Source organism: Diplotaxodon limnothrissa, linkage group LG3, assembly GCF_057381915.1.
Source record: "Diplotaxodon limnothrissa isolate DT_005_m linkage group LG3, D_limnothrissa_male_GT1.1, whole genome shotgun sequence".
Taxonomy (NCBI): domain Eukaryota; kingdom Metazoa; phylum Chordata; class Actinopteri; order Cichliformes; family Cichlidae; genus Diplotaxodon; species Diplotaxodon limnothrissa.
The window spans coordinates 54,573,761-54,589,789 of NC_140598.1; the positions used below are offsets into that span (position 1 = coordinate 54,573,761).

General features: G+C 45.1%; 1 protein-coding gene across 1 annotated transcript; it reads right to left on the reverse strand.

The window, feature by feature from the left end:
• Positions 1-8,603: 8,603 nt before the first annotated feature.
• Positions 8,604-10,417, reverse strand: LOC146636617 (uncharacterized). Its single transcript, XM_085350942.1, has 6 exons — positions 10,322-10,417; positions 9,930-9,994; positions 9,491-9,842; positions 9,250-9,311; positions 8,954-9,141; positions 8,604-8,839 (listed from the first exon to the last, which is right to left on the reverse strand). Exons 1-6 carry the CDS (start codon positions 10,334-10,336, stop codon positions 8,604-8,606), a joined length of 918 nt encoding a protein of 305 aa, XP_085207068.1. The 5' UTR covers positions 10,337-10,417.
• Between the last annotated feature and the right edge of the window lie 5,612 nt (positions 10,418-16,029).

The following is a 16,029-nucleotide window of genomic DNA, read 5'->3' on the forward strand; positions in this document are numbered from 1 at the left end:
CATTTCAATTATTTATTTTTACCAGTGAAACCAATATAACATCTCCACATTCACAAATATACATTTCTGACATTCAAAAACAAAACAAAAACAAATCAGCGACCAATATAGCCACCTTTCTTTGCAAGGACACTCAAAAGCCTGCCATCCATGGATTCTGTCAGTGTTTTGATCTGTTCACCATCAACATTGCGTGCAGCAGCAACCACAGCCTCCCAGACACTGTTCAGAGAGGTGTACTGTTTTCCCTCCTTGTAAATCTCACATTTGATGATGGACCACAGGTTCTCAATGGGGTTCAGATCAGGTGAACAAGGAGGCCATGTCATTAGTTTTTCTTCTTTTATACCCTTTCTTGCCAGCCACGCTGTGGAGTACTTGGACGCGTGTGATGGAGCATTGTCCTGCATGAAAATCATGTTTTTCTTGAAGGATGCAGATTTCTTCCTGTACCACTGCTTGAAGAAGGTGTGTTCCAGAAACTGGCAGTAGGACTGGGAGTTGAGCTTGACTCCATCCTCAACCCGAAAAGGCCCCACAAGCTCATCTTTGATGATACCAGCCCAAACCAGTACTCCACCTCCACCTTGCTGGCGTCTGAGTCGGACTGGAGCTCTCTGCCCTTTACCAATCCAGCCACGGGCCCATCCATCTGGCCCATCAAGACTCACTCTCATTTCATCAGTCCATAAAACCTTAGAAAAATCAGTCTTGAGATATTTCTTGGCCCAGTCTTGACGTTTCAGCTTGTGTGTCTTGTTCAGTGGTGGTCGTCTTTCAGCCTTTCTTACCTTGGCCATGTCTCTGAGTATTGCACACCTTGTGCTTTTGGGCACTCCAGTGATGTTGCAGCTCTGAAATATGGCCAAACTGGTGGCAAGTGGCATCTTGGCAGCTGCACGCTTGACTTTTCTCAGGTCATGGGCAGTTATTTTGCGCCTTGGTTTTTCCACACGCTTCTTGCGACCCTGTTGACTATTTTGAATGAAACGCTTGATTGTTCGATGATCACGCTTCAGAAGCTTTGCAATTTTGAGACTGCTGCATCCCTCTGCAAGATATCTCACTATTTTTGACTTTTCTGTGCCTGTCAAGTCCTTCTTTTGACCCATTTTGCCAAAGGAAAGGACGTTGCCTAATAATTATGCACACCTGATATAGGGTGTTGATGTCATTAGACCACACCCCTTCTCATTACAGAGATGCACATCACCTAATATGCTTAATTGGTAGTAGGCTTTCGAGCCTATACAGCTTGAAGTAAGACAACATGCATGAAGAGGATGATGTGGACAAAATACTCATTTGCCTAATAATTCTGCACTCCCTGTACAGTAATGTTAAAGATATTCCATTATCAAAGTACTCAGATGCAATGAAATATCACTCAGACACTTAGAGCAGTTTTAAACGTGCACGGGTGAGAGACTCAGGGAGAGACTCACACACCTCCTTGGTGCAGTCTGGCTTTATTTATACACATCATGAAGCATACAAAAAAGGAAATATCATCCTTATCTTGTCAAGAAAACAGGTGTGGTTTATCAAAAAACTTCGTGTTCTCTACAAGGTTGTTTCTTACTCGTGGGTGGCGGTTTCCTGCTAGTGTGAAGGCAAACAGTGACAATGTGAAGGCAAAGACTGATAATGTGAAGGCAAGCAGTTTCCGTTATAAAGTAGGGAGCCAGCAATTAAAATATGCAGCTGGTTGAGTACAGAACAGAAATATAAACACTCTTAGCTGATTATTATATGAATAATAAAACCTTTAAAAGCAAAAATACTCTGACAAGTAACAATAGATTTTACTCTGAGCTCAACAGTAAAACAAGAGAATACTTGATTATATACACACTATTTAACCAACCTGTAACAAGGCCGCACTCCTCTGACATCCCTTACCCGCTTTACCATTGCCCTGATTCCTTGTTCAGGAGACCACTGTTTCATCTCACTCTAAAAAACAAACAGACAATTGAATGTTCTTTTTTTTAAAATAACTACAGAAAATAACATTTATTGTTTCTACAATAGCTCATGACACAGACTTCAGGAAAATATATATTTTTTGCACTGATGTTTTAACGCTTACCTCCACAGCTTTGTGGATTTCAGTAAAAGGTCGTTGGGGGCATCTTCGCTTCAACCCTAGAAGTTTTAAAACTCGTCTCAGATGCCTCTCACTGTTAAAAGACAACACAGACTTACATTATATTAAATGTAAACTGCACTTTTTGTAATTTTAGAGAGTTGTCACGGAAACTGTTGAAATGCAGACTTACCTTATTTTATGCCTATATGAAGTCAGTGCACAGCTGATTTCCTTTTGTTTTAAGCCTTTGTTGAACAATGTTATTATCATTGTATCTTAAAAGGTTAAGTCTAACAACAACAGTCTAATTGATCACCCACCTCTTACACTGAACATAAGTAATTAACCAGTAAAGTACTAAATCTTTTTCTGTGGCAATTACACTAAAAGCATCGTCTATTCAGTGCCCACAAATAAAACATGTGTAGCAAAAAATACACTTCTTTGATATGAAAGAGGTAAACAGTAGTTAATAAATAAGTTGTACTTTAGTCATTTATTTTTAATGCTCTTTTTTTAATAAAAAAAAAGTATTTTTGGTACAGTCATGGGAACCAGCCAGAGTCGGATACTCCTTTCATCATCGTCAGATGACATATTGCAGCAAAGTCTAAAAACAACAACAGAAAAAAACATATCGGGATCAAAAAATATCCCGACAGTAGCAATATAGAAAAGAGAAATAAAGAAAAAGAGCGACAGAAAGGATGCAGGCTGCTCGTAAGCTTTCAGCTTGTCCATTTGCTGAAATGTATAGAAAACAATTACTGAACAGTTTAAATTTGAATCATGTTTCACCACTGTTGCTAGCTAGAATGAATTAGCCAGACAAAAATAGTACTGATTTGGTTTCGTACAAAACTAGCTTTCCGTCTCTGATATGTAACTTTCACAACATAACTGCAACTTAATATAACACAACTGTGGCAAAAATATGAACAAAAGGGAGAAAAAGTTAAACTTACCTTGTGTCGTTAGGAGCCTGAACCATGGTAAAACTCCGGTGAGGTCAATGACCTTACGCTCTCCCACTGTCACACGTTGATGACGTATTTGGAAATCAATTCGGGTGGGACATGACAACAGCGCCACCTGTAGGAAGATTTTCTCTCTAGTACCTTGTGTTCTGATACCTGACAACTTTTTTTTTGAGAACTGAGACCTGACAATTTTTTGTCTGATACCTGACAACTTTTTATTTGAGAACTGAGACCTGACAATTTTTTTGTCTGATACCTGACAACTTTTTTTTTGAGAACTGAGACCTGACAATTTTTTGTCTGATACCTGACAATTTTTTTTTTGAGAACTGAGACCTGACAATTTTTTGTATGATACCTGACAACTTTTTTTTTGAGAACTGAGACCCGACAATTTTTTGTCTGATACCTGACAATTTCTTTTTTTGAGAACTGAGACCTGACAATTTTTTGTCTGATACCTGACAACTTTTTTTTTTGAGAACCGAGACCTGACAATTTTTTGTCTGATACCTGACATTTTCTTTTTGAGAACTGAGACCTGACAATTTTTTGTCTGATACCTGACAATTTTTTTTGAGAACTGAGACCTGACAATTTTTTGTCTGATACCTGACAATTTTTTTTTTGAGAACTGAGACCTAACAATTTTTTGTCTGATACCTGACAACTTTTTTTTTGAGAACTGAGACCTGACATTTTTTTGTCTGATACCTGACAACTTTTTTCTTGAGACCTGACGATGTCCTAAAATTTACACCGTACAAGGGAGACTTCACAGGGGTTGAAAACACAAGGGAAAACTAATAAACAAATTAACTTAGATAAGTTAAACAAAACATAAACATCAGAATAATCCAAAACCCAAAAAGCTGGGTCAAAAGACCCAGGATCGTGACAGCCTCAGTACCACATAAACTGCAAGATTAAACTGACTAAACTCATCTGTGCGTTGCCTGGATTGACTACAAGAAAGCCTATGACTCGATGCCCCACTCATGGATCCTGGAATTATACAAGATCAACAGAGCCTTAAGTTCATCAAGAATTCAAAGGGAATGTGTTGAACAACACTTGAAACCAACTTCAGGCCAATAGCACAAGTCACCATTAAGTCCACGATATACCAAGGAGATGCCCTGTTTCCAATGCTATAAACTGACAATACTGGCTATCAATACTGAATACGGAATGGAGCAATCATCAGCAGTTCAGAAATAAGATCCATTGAGACAGGAGCCTACCACACCAGACATACCCCAGGCGCAAGATGTTTAAAAATGCCCCTGAGACAATCCAGCACATAACAGCAGGGTGGAAGATGCTAGCAGGAAGGGCATACAACACCATAGCCAAGTGACTGGCATAGCATATAAGAAATCTGGAGGTAAAAATGGGACACGTGTTTTTGGCGGTTGAGAATGACCAAACTGAGCTCCTATGAGACTTCCAGATACAGACAGACAAATTGGTGATAGCCAGTTTGTCTTCTGGTGATAAAACTGGTGATAGCTAGTTTGTCTTTTCCACCACTACTATGTGGTGGAAAAGACAAACTAGCTATCACCAGTTTGTCATTATGCAATGTACTGTTTATAAGATTGGGGAAACCTGCAGTCAGCTGAGACTGAAAAAGTCACTTGGATGAGCAACAAAATGTTTCTCCCACTGAAAACGCTAAGTCCAGATGAACAGAATCAACTTTTGGAGATTTACTTACCTGGATGATTGAGCATGCATCAAGATATGGGAGATTGTAAACTGCTAGCAGTTAAGCCAGCCTTTAAAGAGTGTTGTCTTTGGTTAGAGGAACCTGAACAACATTTAATTATCTGAACTGATTGCAAAAATGTAATTTACCTGAGAGCTGCCAATAGGCTCAATGTTTGCCAAGGCTATTGGTCTCTGTTTTTTGGCCGCTTTAATTTCTCCATTTCTGTTTATCCATGTTCCAGAAAACTCAAACCTGTTCCCAATTCTCCACCAACCCTGACCAACCAGAGCCATAAAACATCCTCCCATCCAGCTGCAAAGTAGGTTCCCTCATGTGGGACATCGAGGAAATCATCCACCAGAAACTTCTGAATGAGCCAGGCCCCAGTACCAGTCCACCAAATCTATGCTAAGTTCCCACTTCTGCTCGTTCAGCGGTTATTCATTGGGCTCACACTGCCAGGTTCACCTGTAATCCCAGAGTGAGTAGAACCCTTTTTTGATTTTGATGATGTGGTTCTGTTGGCTTCATTGGGTGATGGCTTTGTTACGAAATATATATATTCTTAGTGCTTATTTTCTGATTAGATTGGTTTATGTATTTTAATAATAGAAGCCTTTATAAACCAAGGGCAGATGTGAGAAAGAACTAGGTCAGAGGGTGACAGGTCGCCAGCAACAGAGGCTTTAGTAAGGGGAAGTTAAGAAACAGGAAGTTTAGTGCAGAGCTGCAGAGGCATATTAATAAAATACAGGAAATCAGACAGAAAAAGCAGAGCTAAGTAACACACACACACACACACACACACACACACACACACACACACACACACACACACACACACACACACATTAGTCCGACCAGAAGGAGTTGTTTTGAATGAAACTGTGTGTGTCTGTGTGTGACGTATAGCAGAACTATATATACGTATTTTGGCTGGCAATGCCTTTAGAACTGGGGGTGCGTGCTCGTGTCTGCAGTTCTCTGTTTCCGGAAATGAACAATAGAGATCATTTTTTGAGCTTTGACCACTCTGAGTCGGAAGTCTTTCTCTTTCGCCAAAAGAATTCCAAAGAACCGAATTTAATAGCCTCCAGCTCACACTTGAACAGTTCACAGCTGAGTGTGAAGCTGTGGGAATGACAATCAGCACCTCCAAATCTTAGGCAATGGTCCTCAGGTGGAAAAGGGTGGAGTGCCCACTCCAGGTCAGGCACGAATTCCTGCCCCAAGTGGAGGAGATGAAGTATCTCGGGGTCTTGTTCACGAGTAATGGGAGAAGGGAGCAGGAGATTGTCAGGTGGACTCGTGCTGTGGCTGCAGTGATATGGATGCTGTACCAGTCCTTCGTGGTTAAGAGGGAAGTGTAAAAACAAAGCTCTCAATTTACCAGTTGATTTGTATCCCTACCCTCACCTATGGTCACGAGCTGTGGGTAGTGATCGAAATAACGAGATCATGGATACAAGTGGCAAAAATGGGCTTCCTCCGAAGGGTGGCTGTCCTCTCCTTAGAGATCCTGGTCCTCCACATCAAAAGGAGCCAGTTGCGGTGGTTCGGGCATCTGACAAGGATGCCTCCTGGGCGCCTCCTGGGTGAGGGAGATGTATGATCCAGGCATGTCCCACCAGGAGGAGGCCTGGGGCAGACCCAGGACACGCTGGAGAGATTATATCTCTCGGCTGGCCTGGGAACACCTTGGTATTCCCCCAGACAATCTGGAGGAGGTGGCTGGGAAGAGGGAGGTCTGGGCTTCTCTGCTAAGGCTGCTATCCCCGCGACCCGGCCCCAGATAAGTGTTGTTGTGGCTGTTATGGTTGTCAGAGCTGCTGTTGTGGTTGTTGGAGCTGTGGTTGTGGTTGTTAGTGTTGCTGTTGTGATGGTTGGAGCTGCAGTCATGGTTGTTGGTGCGGCGGTTGTGCTTGCTGGAGCTGCACTCGTGGTTGTTGGAGCTGCAGTCGTGGTTATTGGCGCTACAGTCATGGTTGTTGGTGCGGTGGTTGTTGATGTTGGAGCTGTAGTTGTGGTTGTTGGAGCAGGTGCTGTGGTTGTTGGAGCTGCAGTTGTGGTTGTTGGTGCGGCTTTTGTGGTTGCTGGTGTTGGTGCGGCTGTTGTGGTTGTTGGAGTTGCAGTCGTGGTTGTTGGGGCGACTGTTATGGTTGCTGGAGATGCAGTTGTGGTTGTTGGAGCAGCAGTCGTGGTTGTTGGTGCTGTTGTTATGGTTGTCGGAGCGGGTATAGTGGTTGTTGAAGCTGCAGTTGAGGTTGTTGGTGCGGCTGTCGTGGTTGTTGGAGCTGCAGTTGTGGTTGTTAGTGCGGATGTTGTGGATGTCGGTGCTGCTGTTGTGGTTGTTGGAGCTGCAGTCGTGGTTGTTGCCTCAGCTGTTGTGGATGTTGGTGCGGTGGTTGTTGAAGCTGGAGTTGTTATTGTGGATGTTGGTGCGGCTGTTGTGGTTGTTGGAGCCGGTGTTGTGGTTGTTGGAGCCGGTGTTGTGGTTGTTGGAGCGGGTGTTGTGGTTGTTGGAGCTTCATTTGTGGTTGTTGGTGCTTCATTTGTGGTTGTTGGTGCGGCTGTTGTGGTTGCTGGAGCTGCAGTCGTGGTTGTTGAAGCTGCAGTTGTGGTTGTTGGTGGGGCTGGAGAGATTATATCTCTCGGCTGGCCTGGGAACACCTTGGTATTCCCCCAGACAAGGGAGGTCTGGGCTTCTCTGCTAAGGCTGCTATCCCCGCGACCCGGCCCCAGATAAGTGGAAGAAAATGGATGGATGGATCAATGGATCAATGGACATATTTGAAAGGTATGGCTCTCTCTTGCAAGCTGACCCCCCGACATATCTGAGTCTGACACTATCAGGTTGTGAGAAATTATTGCAAATATTCATTTAAAGAAACGACATAACAGAAACCAATCTGTAAATATTCTGTTTTTATTAAAGCTTTTTACATGCAGTTGTTGCACATCTTGAAAGTTTCCTGATTTTCTTTTTATTTACCCAAACCTAAATAGTGTTAATTAACAGTGTTAATTTCTCATAAAGATGTATTCTGGTCATTTTGACTTTTCTTACAGAAAATGTGCAAATTAAAAGAAATTTCACAGAATACATATAAAGATACTTATAAAAATACATTTGTATAAATAAGAAAAGTGACAGTGCATGTTTTGGGACACCTGAAGATCTATTCTTAACACTATTACATGTAATTTGTGATATATACTGTGTATGATATATATGAAATAGAACTCAAAATATATAATTTTACAAGCATTTAGAAACAATGAATGGATGTAAAGAATGAAAAAATGCTGTCGATAATTATATTAAAAAGATGAAAGGAAGAAAAAAAAGAATAATTTATGTTCTTTTGGCCTCATATTTGAAAGAGGAATAGTTAACAGACATGAAGATAAAGATACACTTACAAGCAAAAGACCTGGACTTCACTTAATTTCAGGCCACTGCATAGTACTAATTACTAAGCCTCTATGTTACGGGGCACCCACAGTATATATTTAAATGTTTTGCCCATGCATTGTCAGGCTAATTTTTTTTATTGGTGATTTAATTAACCGGATGCTTAAAATTGTTTGTGTCATTCTGTTCAGGGCAGGGTCATTCCCACCCGAAAATATTTTAATGTAGATAAAAACATACTAGAGCTACTCTTTCTGATGTGTCCAACTAAAGTGCACCTGAACAAACCCAACAACCCTTATAAATAATAACATATCAGATTTCTGCTGACATTACATTTTTTTCATGTTATTAAAAGAGATCGTGTTCTGCTGGCCTTTCACATGGAAACCAGCACAGATGCTATTGCTGGCTTGATAGAAGGCATAACAACAGCAGCAGGAGGAAAGCAATTCTGGGATTAATCTTGTGGGATACTCCACTTGAAACTGTAGTTGTAGGTACAACAGTTGTAGCTGAAGCAGTAGTGGAACTAGTAGTCAGTGCAGCAGTAGTGGAACTAGTAGTCGGTGCAGCAGTAGTGGAAGGGACAGTGGTTGGTAGAGGTGTGGTGGAATTGTCCGTGACAATGACAGGAACTATAAAATATTTTTCAAAAATAGATTAATATATATTTCTGTACAGACTAAAATAATTTATTTATCACTGATTAATTACCAAACTAACTTTTGTTTGCATTTTCTAATACTCACCAGAAGTTACTGATACTGTCTCAGGAACTATTTGGATGGTGAAATTAATGCTGGAACTGTTAATAGCATCTTTTAAAGCTTGAACAATAGTAATATTTTCTGGGACTTGTGCATTGGGAATTGTTTGATTGAACACAAGCTCCACCAATGCCTCAGTTCTATCCACTCGTTTTTGGACTATAACAGATCTGTGTCATGAAAGAGAGTGAGGCAGATGTTACATGTCACTTTTAACATTCAAAATGAAATTTAATTAATAAGTGTGTGAAAAATAACCAGAGTTAAAAAACATGTACCTGAACCCAATCACAATGGCACGGATGAAGTTAGCAAATTGTGCTCTGTATATTCTATCACACTGCAAAAAATAAACACAAAAAGAAAATTTAAACCAGGTGAAACTTCAAAATTACATTATCTAAAAACCCTTATTTAAAATATATGATTTGAAATACATCTATCTTTTGCTTCTAGATTTGTTCTCTTGATACTGTTTCAGTCAACATGTAATTTGTATTAAGTTCAAATATTACTCACCGTCTCTTCAACTCGTTTTTTGCGATCTTGATATGCAATGCTGTTGGGGTCTTCGAGATCAGGTACATATGGTTCAAGGAACTGTAGAAACAGAACAATTTGGACAGGTCCAGTTGGTGCTTTTGTAGTTGGGATAGTGGTTGGAGTTGCTGCAACTGTTGTTGTAGTTGCAGTTGTTTCTGGTGGAGTGGCTGTTGTTGGAGCAGTGTCACTGATGTTGATGGAGGCCCTTTCGATGTCAAAGCCGCTCACATTTGAGGCTTGACCGATCAAAACATTCCTAATCTCAGTGTAGTTTGGGACAGAAAAGTTTACAAACTGAAGTTCCATGGTGTTGATGACTGATCCCTTCCTGCAAATGCAGAAACACAAGTTATTGTTTTGAATATTAGCTTTTTAGGTCAGTGCCCTACATGATATGTCAAAATATGGAAATTACCTGAAGCTCACCACATCCAAGGAGACAAAGGAAGAGGGGAAGGCCTTACTGTAAACAGGTTGAATCTACACACACAAAAGAGATTTTCTTAAAACGATTTTTTCTGTTGTATTTTTTTAAATATTTGAAATACGTATGAACATTATAGAAATCTTCTTGTGTGTGGAAAGTTCATCCCTTTGAATGAAGAATAACAAAACAGAAATTATATAGAACTGAAGAGCTCTGTAGGTATTGAAACAGACTGATGTGTTAGGATTACGGTCATGGTAGAGGTGCTTATGTAGTTAAACAAAAAAAATTAACATGAAAATATTGTTGGAAAAGGGCATTAACCTAATATTGAGAGGAAATTAATTTCACAAAGGATTTTGGGAAAAACAGTTACTGACCTGTCTCTTTATCATTAAAGATCGACTTATAAAGGCTGCAGATGATGAATTCAACAAGTCTGTTTCAAAATTGCTCTGAAGTGATCTGAATGTGACATATCTCATTACTGTATCCCTGCCAGTTGTTGGAGGGATTGTTGTGTTATGAACTGCTGTTGTGGTTGATGAAGGAGCGGTAATGGTGAATGGAAGGGCAGTGGTGGAGGGCGGGGCTTTGGTGGTTGATGGGGAAGGGGCCGTCACTATTGGAGGTGCAGTCGTGGTTTTTGTTGCGGCTGTTATGGTTGTCAGAGATGCTGTTGTGGTTGTTGGTGTTGCTGTTCTGGTTGTTGGAGCTGCAGTAATGGTTGTTGGTGCGGTGGTTATTGATGTTGGAGCTGTAGTTGTGGTTGTTGTTGTGGCTGTTATGGTTGTCAGAGCTGCTGTTGTGGTTGTTGGAGCTGTGGTTGTGGTTGTTAGTGTTGCTGTTGTGATGGTTGGAGCTGCAGTCATGGTTGTTGGTGCAGCGGTTGTGCTTGCTGGAGCTGCACTCGTGGTTGTTGGAGCTGCAGTCGTGGTTATTGGCGCTACAGTCATGGTTGTTGGTGCGGTGGTTGTTGATGTTGGAGCTGTAGTTGTGGTTGTTGGAGCAGGTGCTGTGGTTGTTGGAGCTGAAGTTGTGGTTGTTGGTGCGGCTTTTGTGGTTGCTGGTGTTGGTGCGGCTGTTGTGGTTGTTGGAGTTGCAGTCGTGGTTGTTGGGGCAGCTGTTATGGTTGCTGGAGATGCAGTTGTGGTTGTTGGAGCAGCAGTTGAGGTTGTTGGTGCGGCTGTCGTGGTTGTTGGAGCTGCAGTTGTGGTTGTTAGTGCGGATGTTGTGGATGTCGGTGCTGCTGTTGTGGTTGTTGGAGCTGCAGTCGTGGTTGTTGCCTCAGCTGTTGTGGATGTTGGTGCGGTGGTTGTTGAAGCTGGAGTTGTTATTGTGGATGTTGGTGCGGCTGTTGTGGTTGTTTGAGCGGGTGTTGTGGTTGTTGGAGCTTCATTTGTGGTTGTTGGTGCTTCATTTGTGGTTGTTGGTGCGGCTGTTGTGGTTGTTGGTGCGGCTGTTGTGGTTGTTGTTGCTGCAGTTGTGGTTGTTGGTGGGGCTGTTGTGATTGTTGGTGGAGCTGCAGTTGTGGGTGTTGAAGCTGCAGTTGTGGTTGTCGGTGGGGGTGTTGTGAATGTTGGTGCGGGTGTTGTGGTTGTTGGAGCTGCCGTCATGGTTGTTTTTGCTCCAGTTGTGGTTGTTGGAGCTGCAGTCGTGGTTGTTGGAGGTACAGTCGTCGTTGTTGGTGTGGGTGTTGTGGTTGTTGGAGCTGCATTTGTAGTTGTTGGAGCTGCAGTCGTGGTTGTTGGTGCGCTTGTTGTTGTTGTTGAAGCTGCAGTCGTGGTTGTTGGTGCGGCTGTAGTGATTAATGGAGCTGCAGTCGTGGTTGTGGGTGCGCCTGTTGTGGTTGTTGGAGGCGCAGTCGTGGTCGTTGGAGCTGCTGTTTTGGTTGTTGGAGCTGCAGTCGTGGTTGTGGGTGCGGCTGTTGTGGTTGTTGGAGCTGCAGTCGTGGTTGTTGGTGCTGCTGTTGTGCTTGTTGGAGCGGGTGTAGTGGTTGTTGGTGCGGCTGTTGTGGTTGTTGGAGCGGGTGTAGTGGTTGTTGGAGCTGCAGTCGTGGTTGTTGGTGCGGCTGTTGTGGTTGTTGGAGCGGGTGTAGTGGTTGTTGGAGCTGCAGTAATGGTTGTTGGAGCTGCAGTCGTGGTTGTTGGTGCGGCAGTCGTGGATGTTGTTGCTGCTGTTGTGGTTGTTGGAGCTGCAGTTGTGGTTGTTGGAGCTGCAGTCGTTGTTGTGGGTGCGGCTGTTGGTGCGGCTGTTGTGGTTGTTGGAGCTTCAGTTGTGGTTGTTGGAGCTTCAGTTGTGGTTGTTGGTGCTGCAGTTGTGGTTGTTGGAGTTGTGGTTGTTGGAGCGGGTGTAGTGGTTGTTGGAGCTGCAGTCGTGGTTGTTGTGGCTGCAGTCGTGGTTGTTGGTGCGGCTGTTGTTGGAGCTGCAGTCGTGGTTGTTGGTGCGGTTGTTGTGGTTGTTGTTGCTTCTGTTGTGGTTGTTGTAGCGGCTGTTGTGGTTGTTGGAACTGCAGTTGTGGTTGTTGGTGCGGCTGTTGTGGTTGTTGGAGTGGGTGTAGTGGTTGTTGGAGCTGCAGTAGTGGTTGTTGTAGCTGCAGTTGCGGTTGTTGGAGCTGCAGTTGTGGTTGTTGGAGCTGCAGTCGTGGATGTAGGTGTGGCTGTTGTGGTTGGTGGATTCGCCATCATCGTTGTGGTTGTGGCTGTTGTGGTTGTTGGAGCTGCAGTCGTGGTTGTGGGTGCGGCTGTTGTGGTTGTTGGAGCTGCAGTCGTGGTTGTTGGAGCTGAAGTTGTGGTTGTTGGAGCTGCAGTAGTGGTTGTTGGTGCGGCTGTTGTGGTTGTTGGAGTGGGTGTAGTGGTTGTGAGTGCGCCTGTTGTGGTTGTTGGAGCCGCAGTTGTGGTTGTTGGAGCCGCAGTTGTGGTTGTGGGTGCGGCTGTTGTGGTTGTTGGTGCGGCTGTTGTGGTTGTTGGAACTGCAGTTGTGGTTGTTGGTGCGGCTGTTGTGGTTGTTGGAGTGGGTGTAGTGGTTGTTGGAGCTGCAGTAGTGGTTGTTGGAGCTGCAGTCGTGGTTGTTGGAGCGGCAGTTGTGGTTGTTGGAGCTGCAGTCGTTGTTGTGGGTGCGGCTGTTGGTGCGGCTGTTGTGGTTGTTGGAGCTTCAGTTGTGGTTGTTGGAGCTGCAGTCGTGGTTGTTGTACCTGCAGTGGTGGTTGTATCAGCTGTTGTGGTTGTTGTTGCTGCTTCCGTGGTTGTTGGAGCTGCAGTCGTGGATGTAGGTGTGGCTGTTGTGGTTGGTGGATTCGCCATCATCGTTGTGGTTGTGGCTGTTGTGGTTGTTGGAGCTGCAGTAGTGGTTGTTGGTGCGGCTGTTGTGGTTGTTGGAGTGGGTGTAGTGGTTGTGAGTGCGCCTGTTGTGGTTGTTGGAGCCGCAGTTGTGGTTGTTGGAGCCGCAGTTGTGGTTGTGGGTGCGGCTGTTGTGGTTGTTGGTGCGGCTGTTGTGGTTGTTGGAACTGCAGTTGTGGTTGTTGGTGCGGCTGTTGTGGTTGTTGGAGTGGGTGTAGTGGTTGTTGGAGCTGCAGTAGTGGTTGTTGGAGCTGCAGTCGTGGTTGTTGGAGCTGCAGTCGTGGTTGTTGGTGCCGCTGTTGTGGTTGTTGGAGCTGCAGTCGTGGTTGTGGGTGCGGCTGTTGTTGTTGTTGGAGCTGCAGTAGTGGTTGTTGGTGTGGCTGTTGTGGTTGTTGGAGCTGCAGTCGTGGTTGTTGGTGCAGCTGTTGTGGTTGTTGGAGCGGGTGTAGTGGTTGTTGGAGCTGCAGTCGTGGTTGCAGTTGCTGCTGTTGTGGTTGTTGGTGCGGCTGTTGTGGTTGTTGGAGCTGCAGTTGTGGTTGTGAGTGCGGATGTTGTGGTTGTTGTGGTTGTTGGAGCTTCAGTTGTGGTTGTTGGAGCTTCAGTTGTGGTTGTTGGTGCTGCAGTTGTGGTTGTTGGTGCTGCAGTTGTGGTTGTTGGAGTTGTGGTTGTTGGAGCGGGTGTAGTGGTTGTTGGAGCTGCAGTCGTGGTTGTTGTGGCTGCAGTCGTGGTTGTTGGAGCTGCAGTTGTGGTTGTTGGAGCTGCAGTCGTTGTTGTGGGTGCGGCTGTTGGTGCGGCTGTTGTGGTTGTTGGAGCTTCAGTTGTGGTTGTTGGAGCTGCAGTCGTGGTTGTTGGAGCTGCAGTCGTGGTTGTTGGTGCCGCTGTTGTGGTTGTTGGAGCTGCAGTCGTGGTTGTGGGTGCGGCTGTTGTTGTTGTTGGAGCTGCAGTAGTGGTTGTTGGTGTGGCTGTTGTGGTTGTTGGTGCGGCTGTTGTGGTTGTTGGAGCTGCAGTTGTGGTTGTGAGTGCGGATGTTGTGGTTGTTGTGGTTGTTGGAGCTTCAGTTGTGGTTGTTGGAGCTTCAGTTGTGGTTGTTGGTGCTGCAGTTGTGGTTGTTGGAGTTGTGGTTGTTGGAGCGGGTGTAGTGGTTGTTGGAGCTGCAGTCGTGGTTGTTGTGGCTGCAGTCGTGGTTGTTGGTGCGGCTGTTGTGGTTGTTGGAGCTGCAGTTGTGGTTGTGGGTGCGGCTGTTGTTGTTGTTGGAGCTGCAGTAGTGGTTGTTGGTGTGGCTGTTGTGGTTGTTGGAGCTGCAGTCGTGGTTGTGGGTGCGGCTGTTGTTGTTGTTGGCGCGGGTGTAGTGGTTGTTGGAGCTTCAGTTGTGGTTGTTGGTGTGGCTGTTGTGGTTGTTGGTGCTGCTGTTGTGGTTGTTGGAGCTGCAGTCGTTGTTGTGGGTGCGGCTGTTGGTGCGGCTGTTGTGGTTGTTGGAGCTTCAGTTGTGGTTGTTGGTGCTGCAGTTGTGGTTGTTGGAGTTGTGGTTGTTGGAGCGGGTGTAGTGGTTGTTGGAGCTGCAGTCGTGGTTGTTGTGGCTGCAGTCGTGGTTGTTGGTGCGGCTGTTGTTGGAGCCGCAGTTGTGGTTGTTGGAGCCGCAGTTGTGGTTGTGGGTGCGGCTGTTGTGGTTGTTGGTGCGGCTGTTGTGGTTGTTGGAACTGCAGTTGTGGTTGTTGGTGCGGCTGTTGTGGTTGTTGGAGTGGGTGTAGTCGTTGTTGGAGCCGCAGTTGTGGTTGTTGGAGCTGCAGTCGTTGTTGTGGGTGCGGCTGTTGGTGCGGCTGTTGTTGTTGTTGGAGCGGGTGTAGTGGTTGTTGGAGCTGCAGTCGTGGTTGTTGTTGCTGCTGTTGTGGTTGCTTGAGTTGCAGTTGTGGTTGTTGGAGCTGCAGTTGTGGTTGTTGGTGCGGCTGTTGTGGTTGTTGGAGCTGCAGTTGTGGTTGTGGGTGCGGCTGTTGTTGTTGTTGGAGCTGCAGTAGTGGTTGTTGGTGTGGCTGTTGTGGTTGTTGGAGCTGCAGTCGGGGTTGTGGGTGCGGCTGTTGTTGTTGTTGGCGCGGGTGTAGTGGTTGTTGGAGCTTCAGTTGTGGTTGTTGGTGTGGCTGTTGTGGTTGTTGGTGCTGCTGTTGTGGTTGTTGGAGCTGCAGTCGTTGTTGTGGGTGCGGCTGTTGGTGCGGCTGTTGTGGTTGTTGGAGCTTCAGTTGTGGTTGTTGGTGCTGCAGTTGTGGTTGTTGGAGTTGTGGTTGTTGGAGCGGGTGTAGTGGTTGTTGGAGCTGCAGTCGTGGTTGTTGTGGCTGCAGTTGTGGTTGTTGGTGCGGCTGTTGTTGGAGCTGCAGTCGTGGTTGTTGGTGCGGCTGTTGTGGTTGTTGTTGCTTCTGTTGTGGTTGTTGTAGCGGCTGTTGTGGTTGTTGGAGCTGCTGTCGTGGTTGTGGGTGCGCCTGTTGTGGTTGTTGGAGCCGCAGTTGTGGTTGTTGGAACTGCAGTTGTGGTTGTTGGTGCGGCTGTTGTGGTTGTTGGAGTGGGTGTAGTGGTTGTTGGAGCTGCAGTAGTGGTTGTTGTAGCTGCAGTTGCGGTTGTTGGAGCTGCAGTTGTGGTTGTTGGAGCTGCAGTCGTGGTTGTTGTACCTGCAGTGGTGGTTGTATCAGCTGTTGTGGTTGTTGTTGCTGCTTCCGTGGTTGTTGGAGCTGCAGTCGTGGATGTAGGTGTGGCTGTTGTGGTTG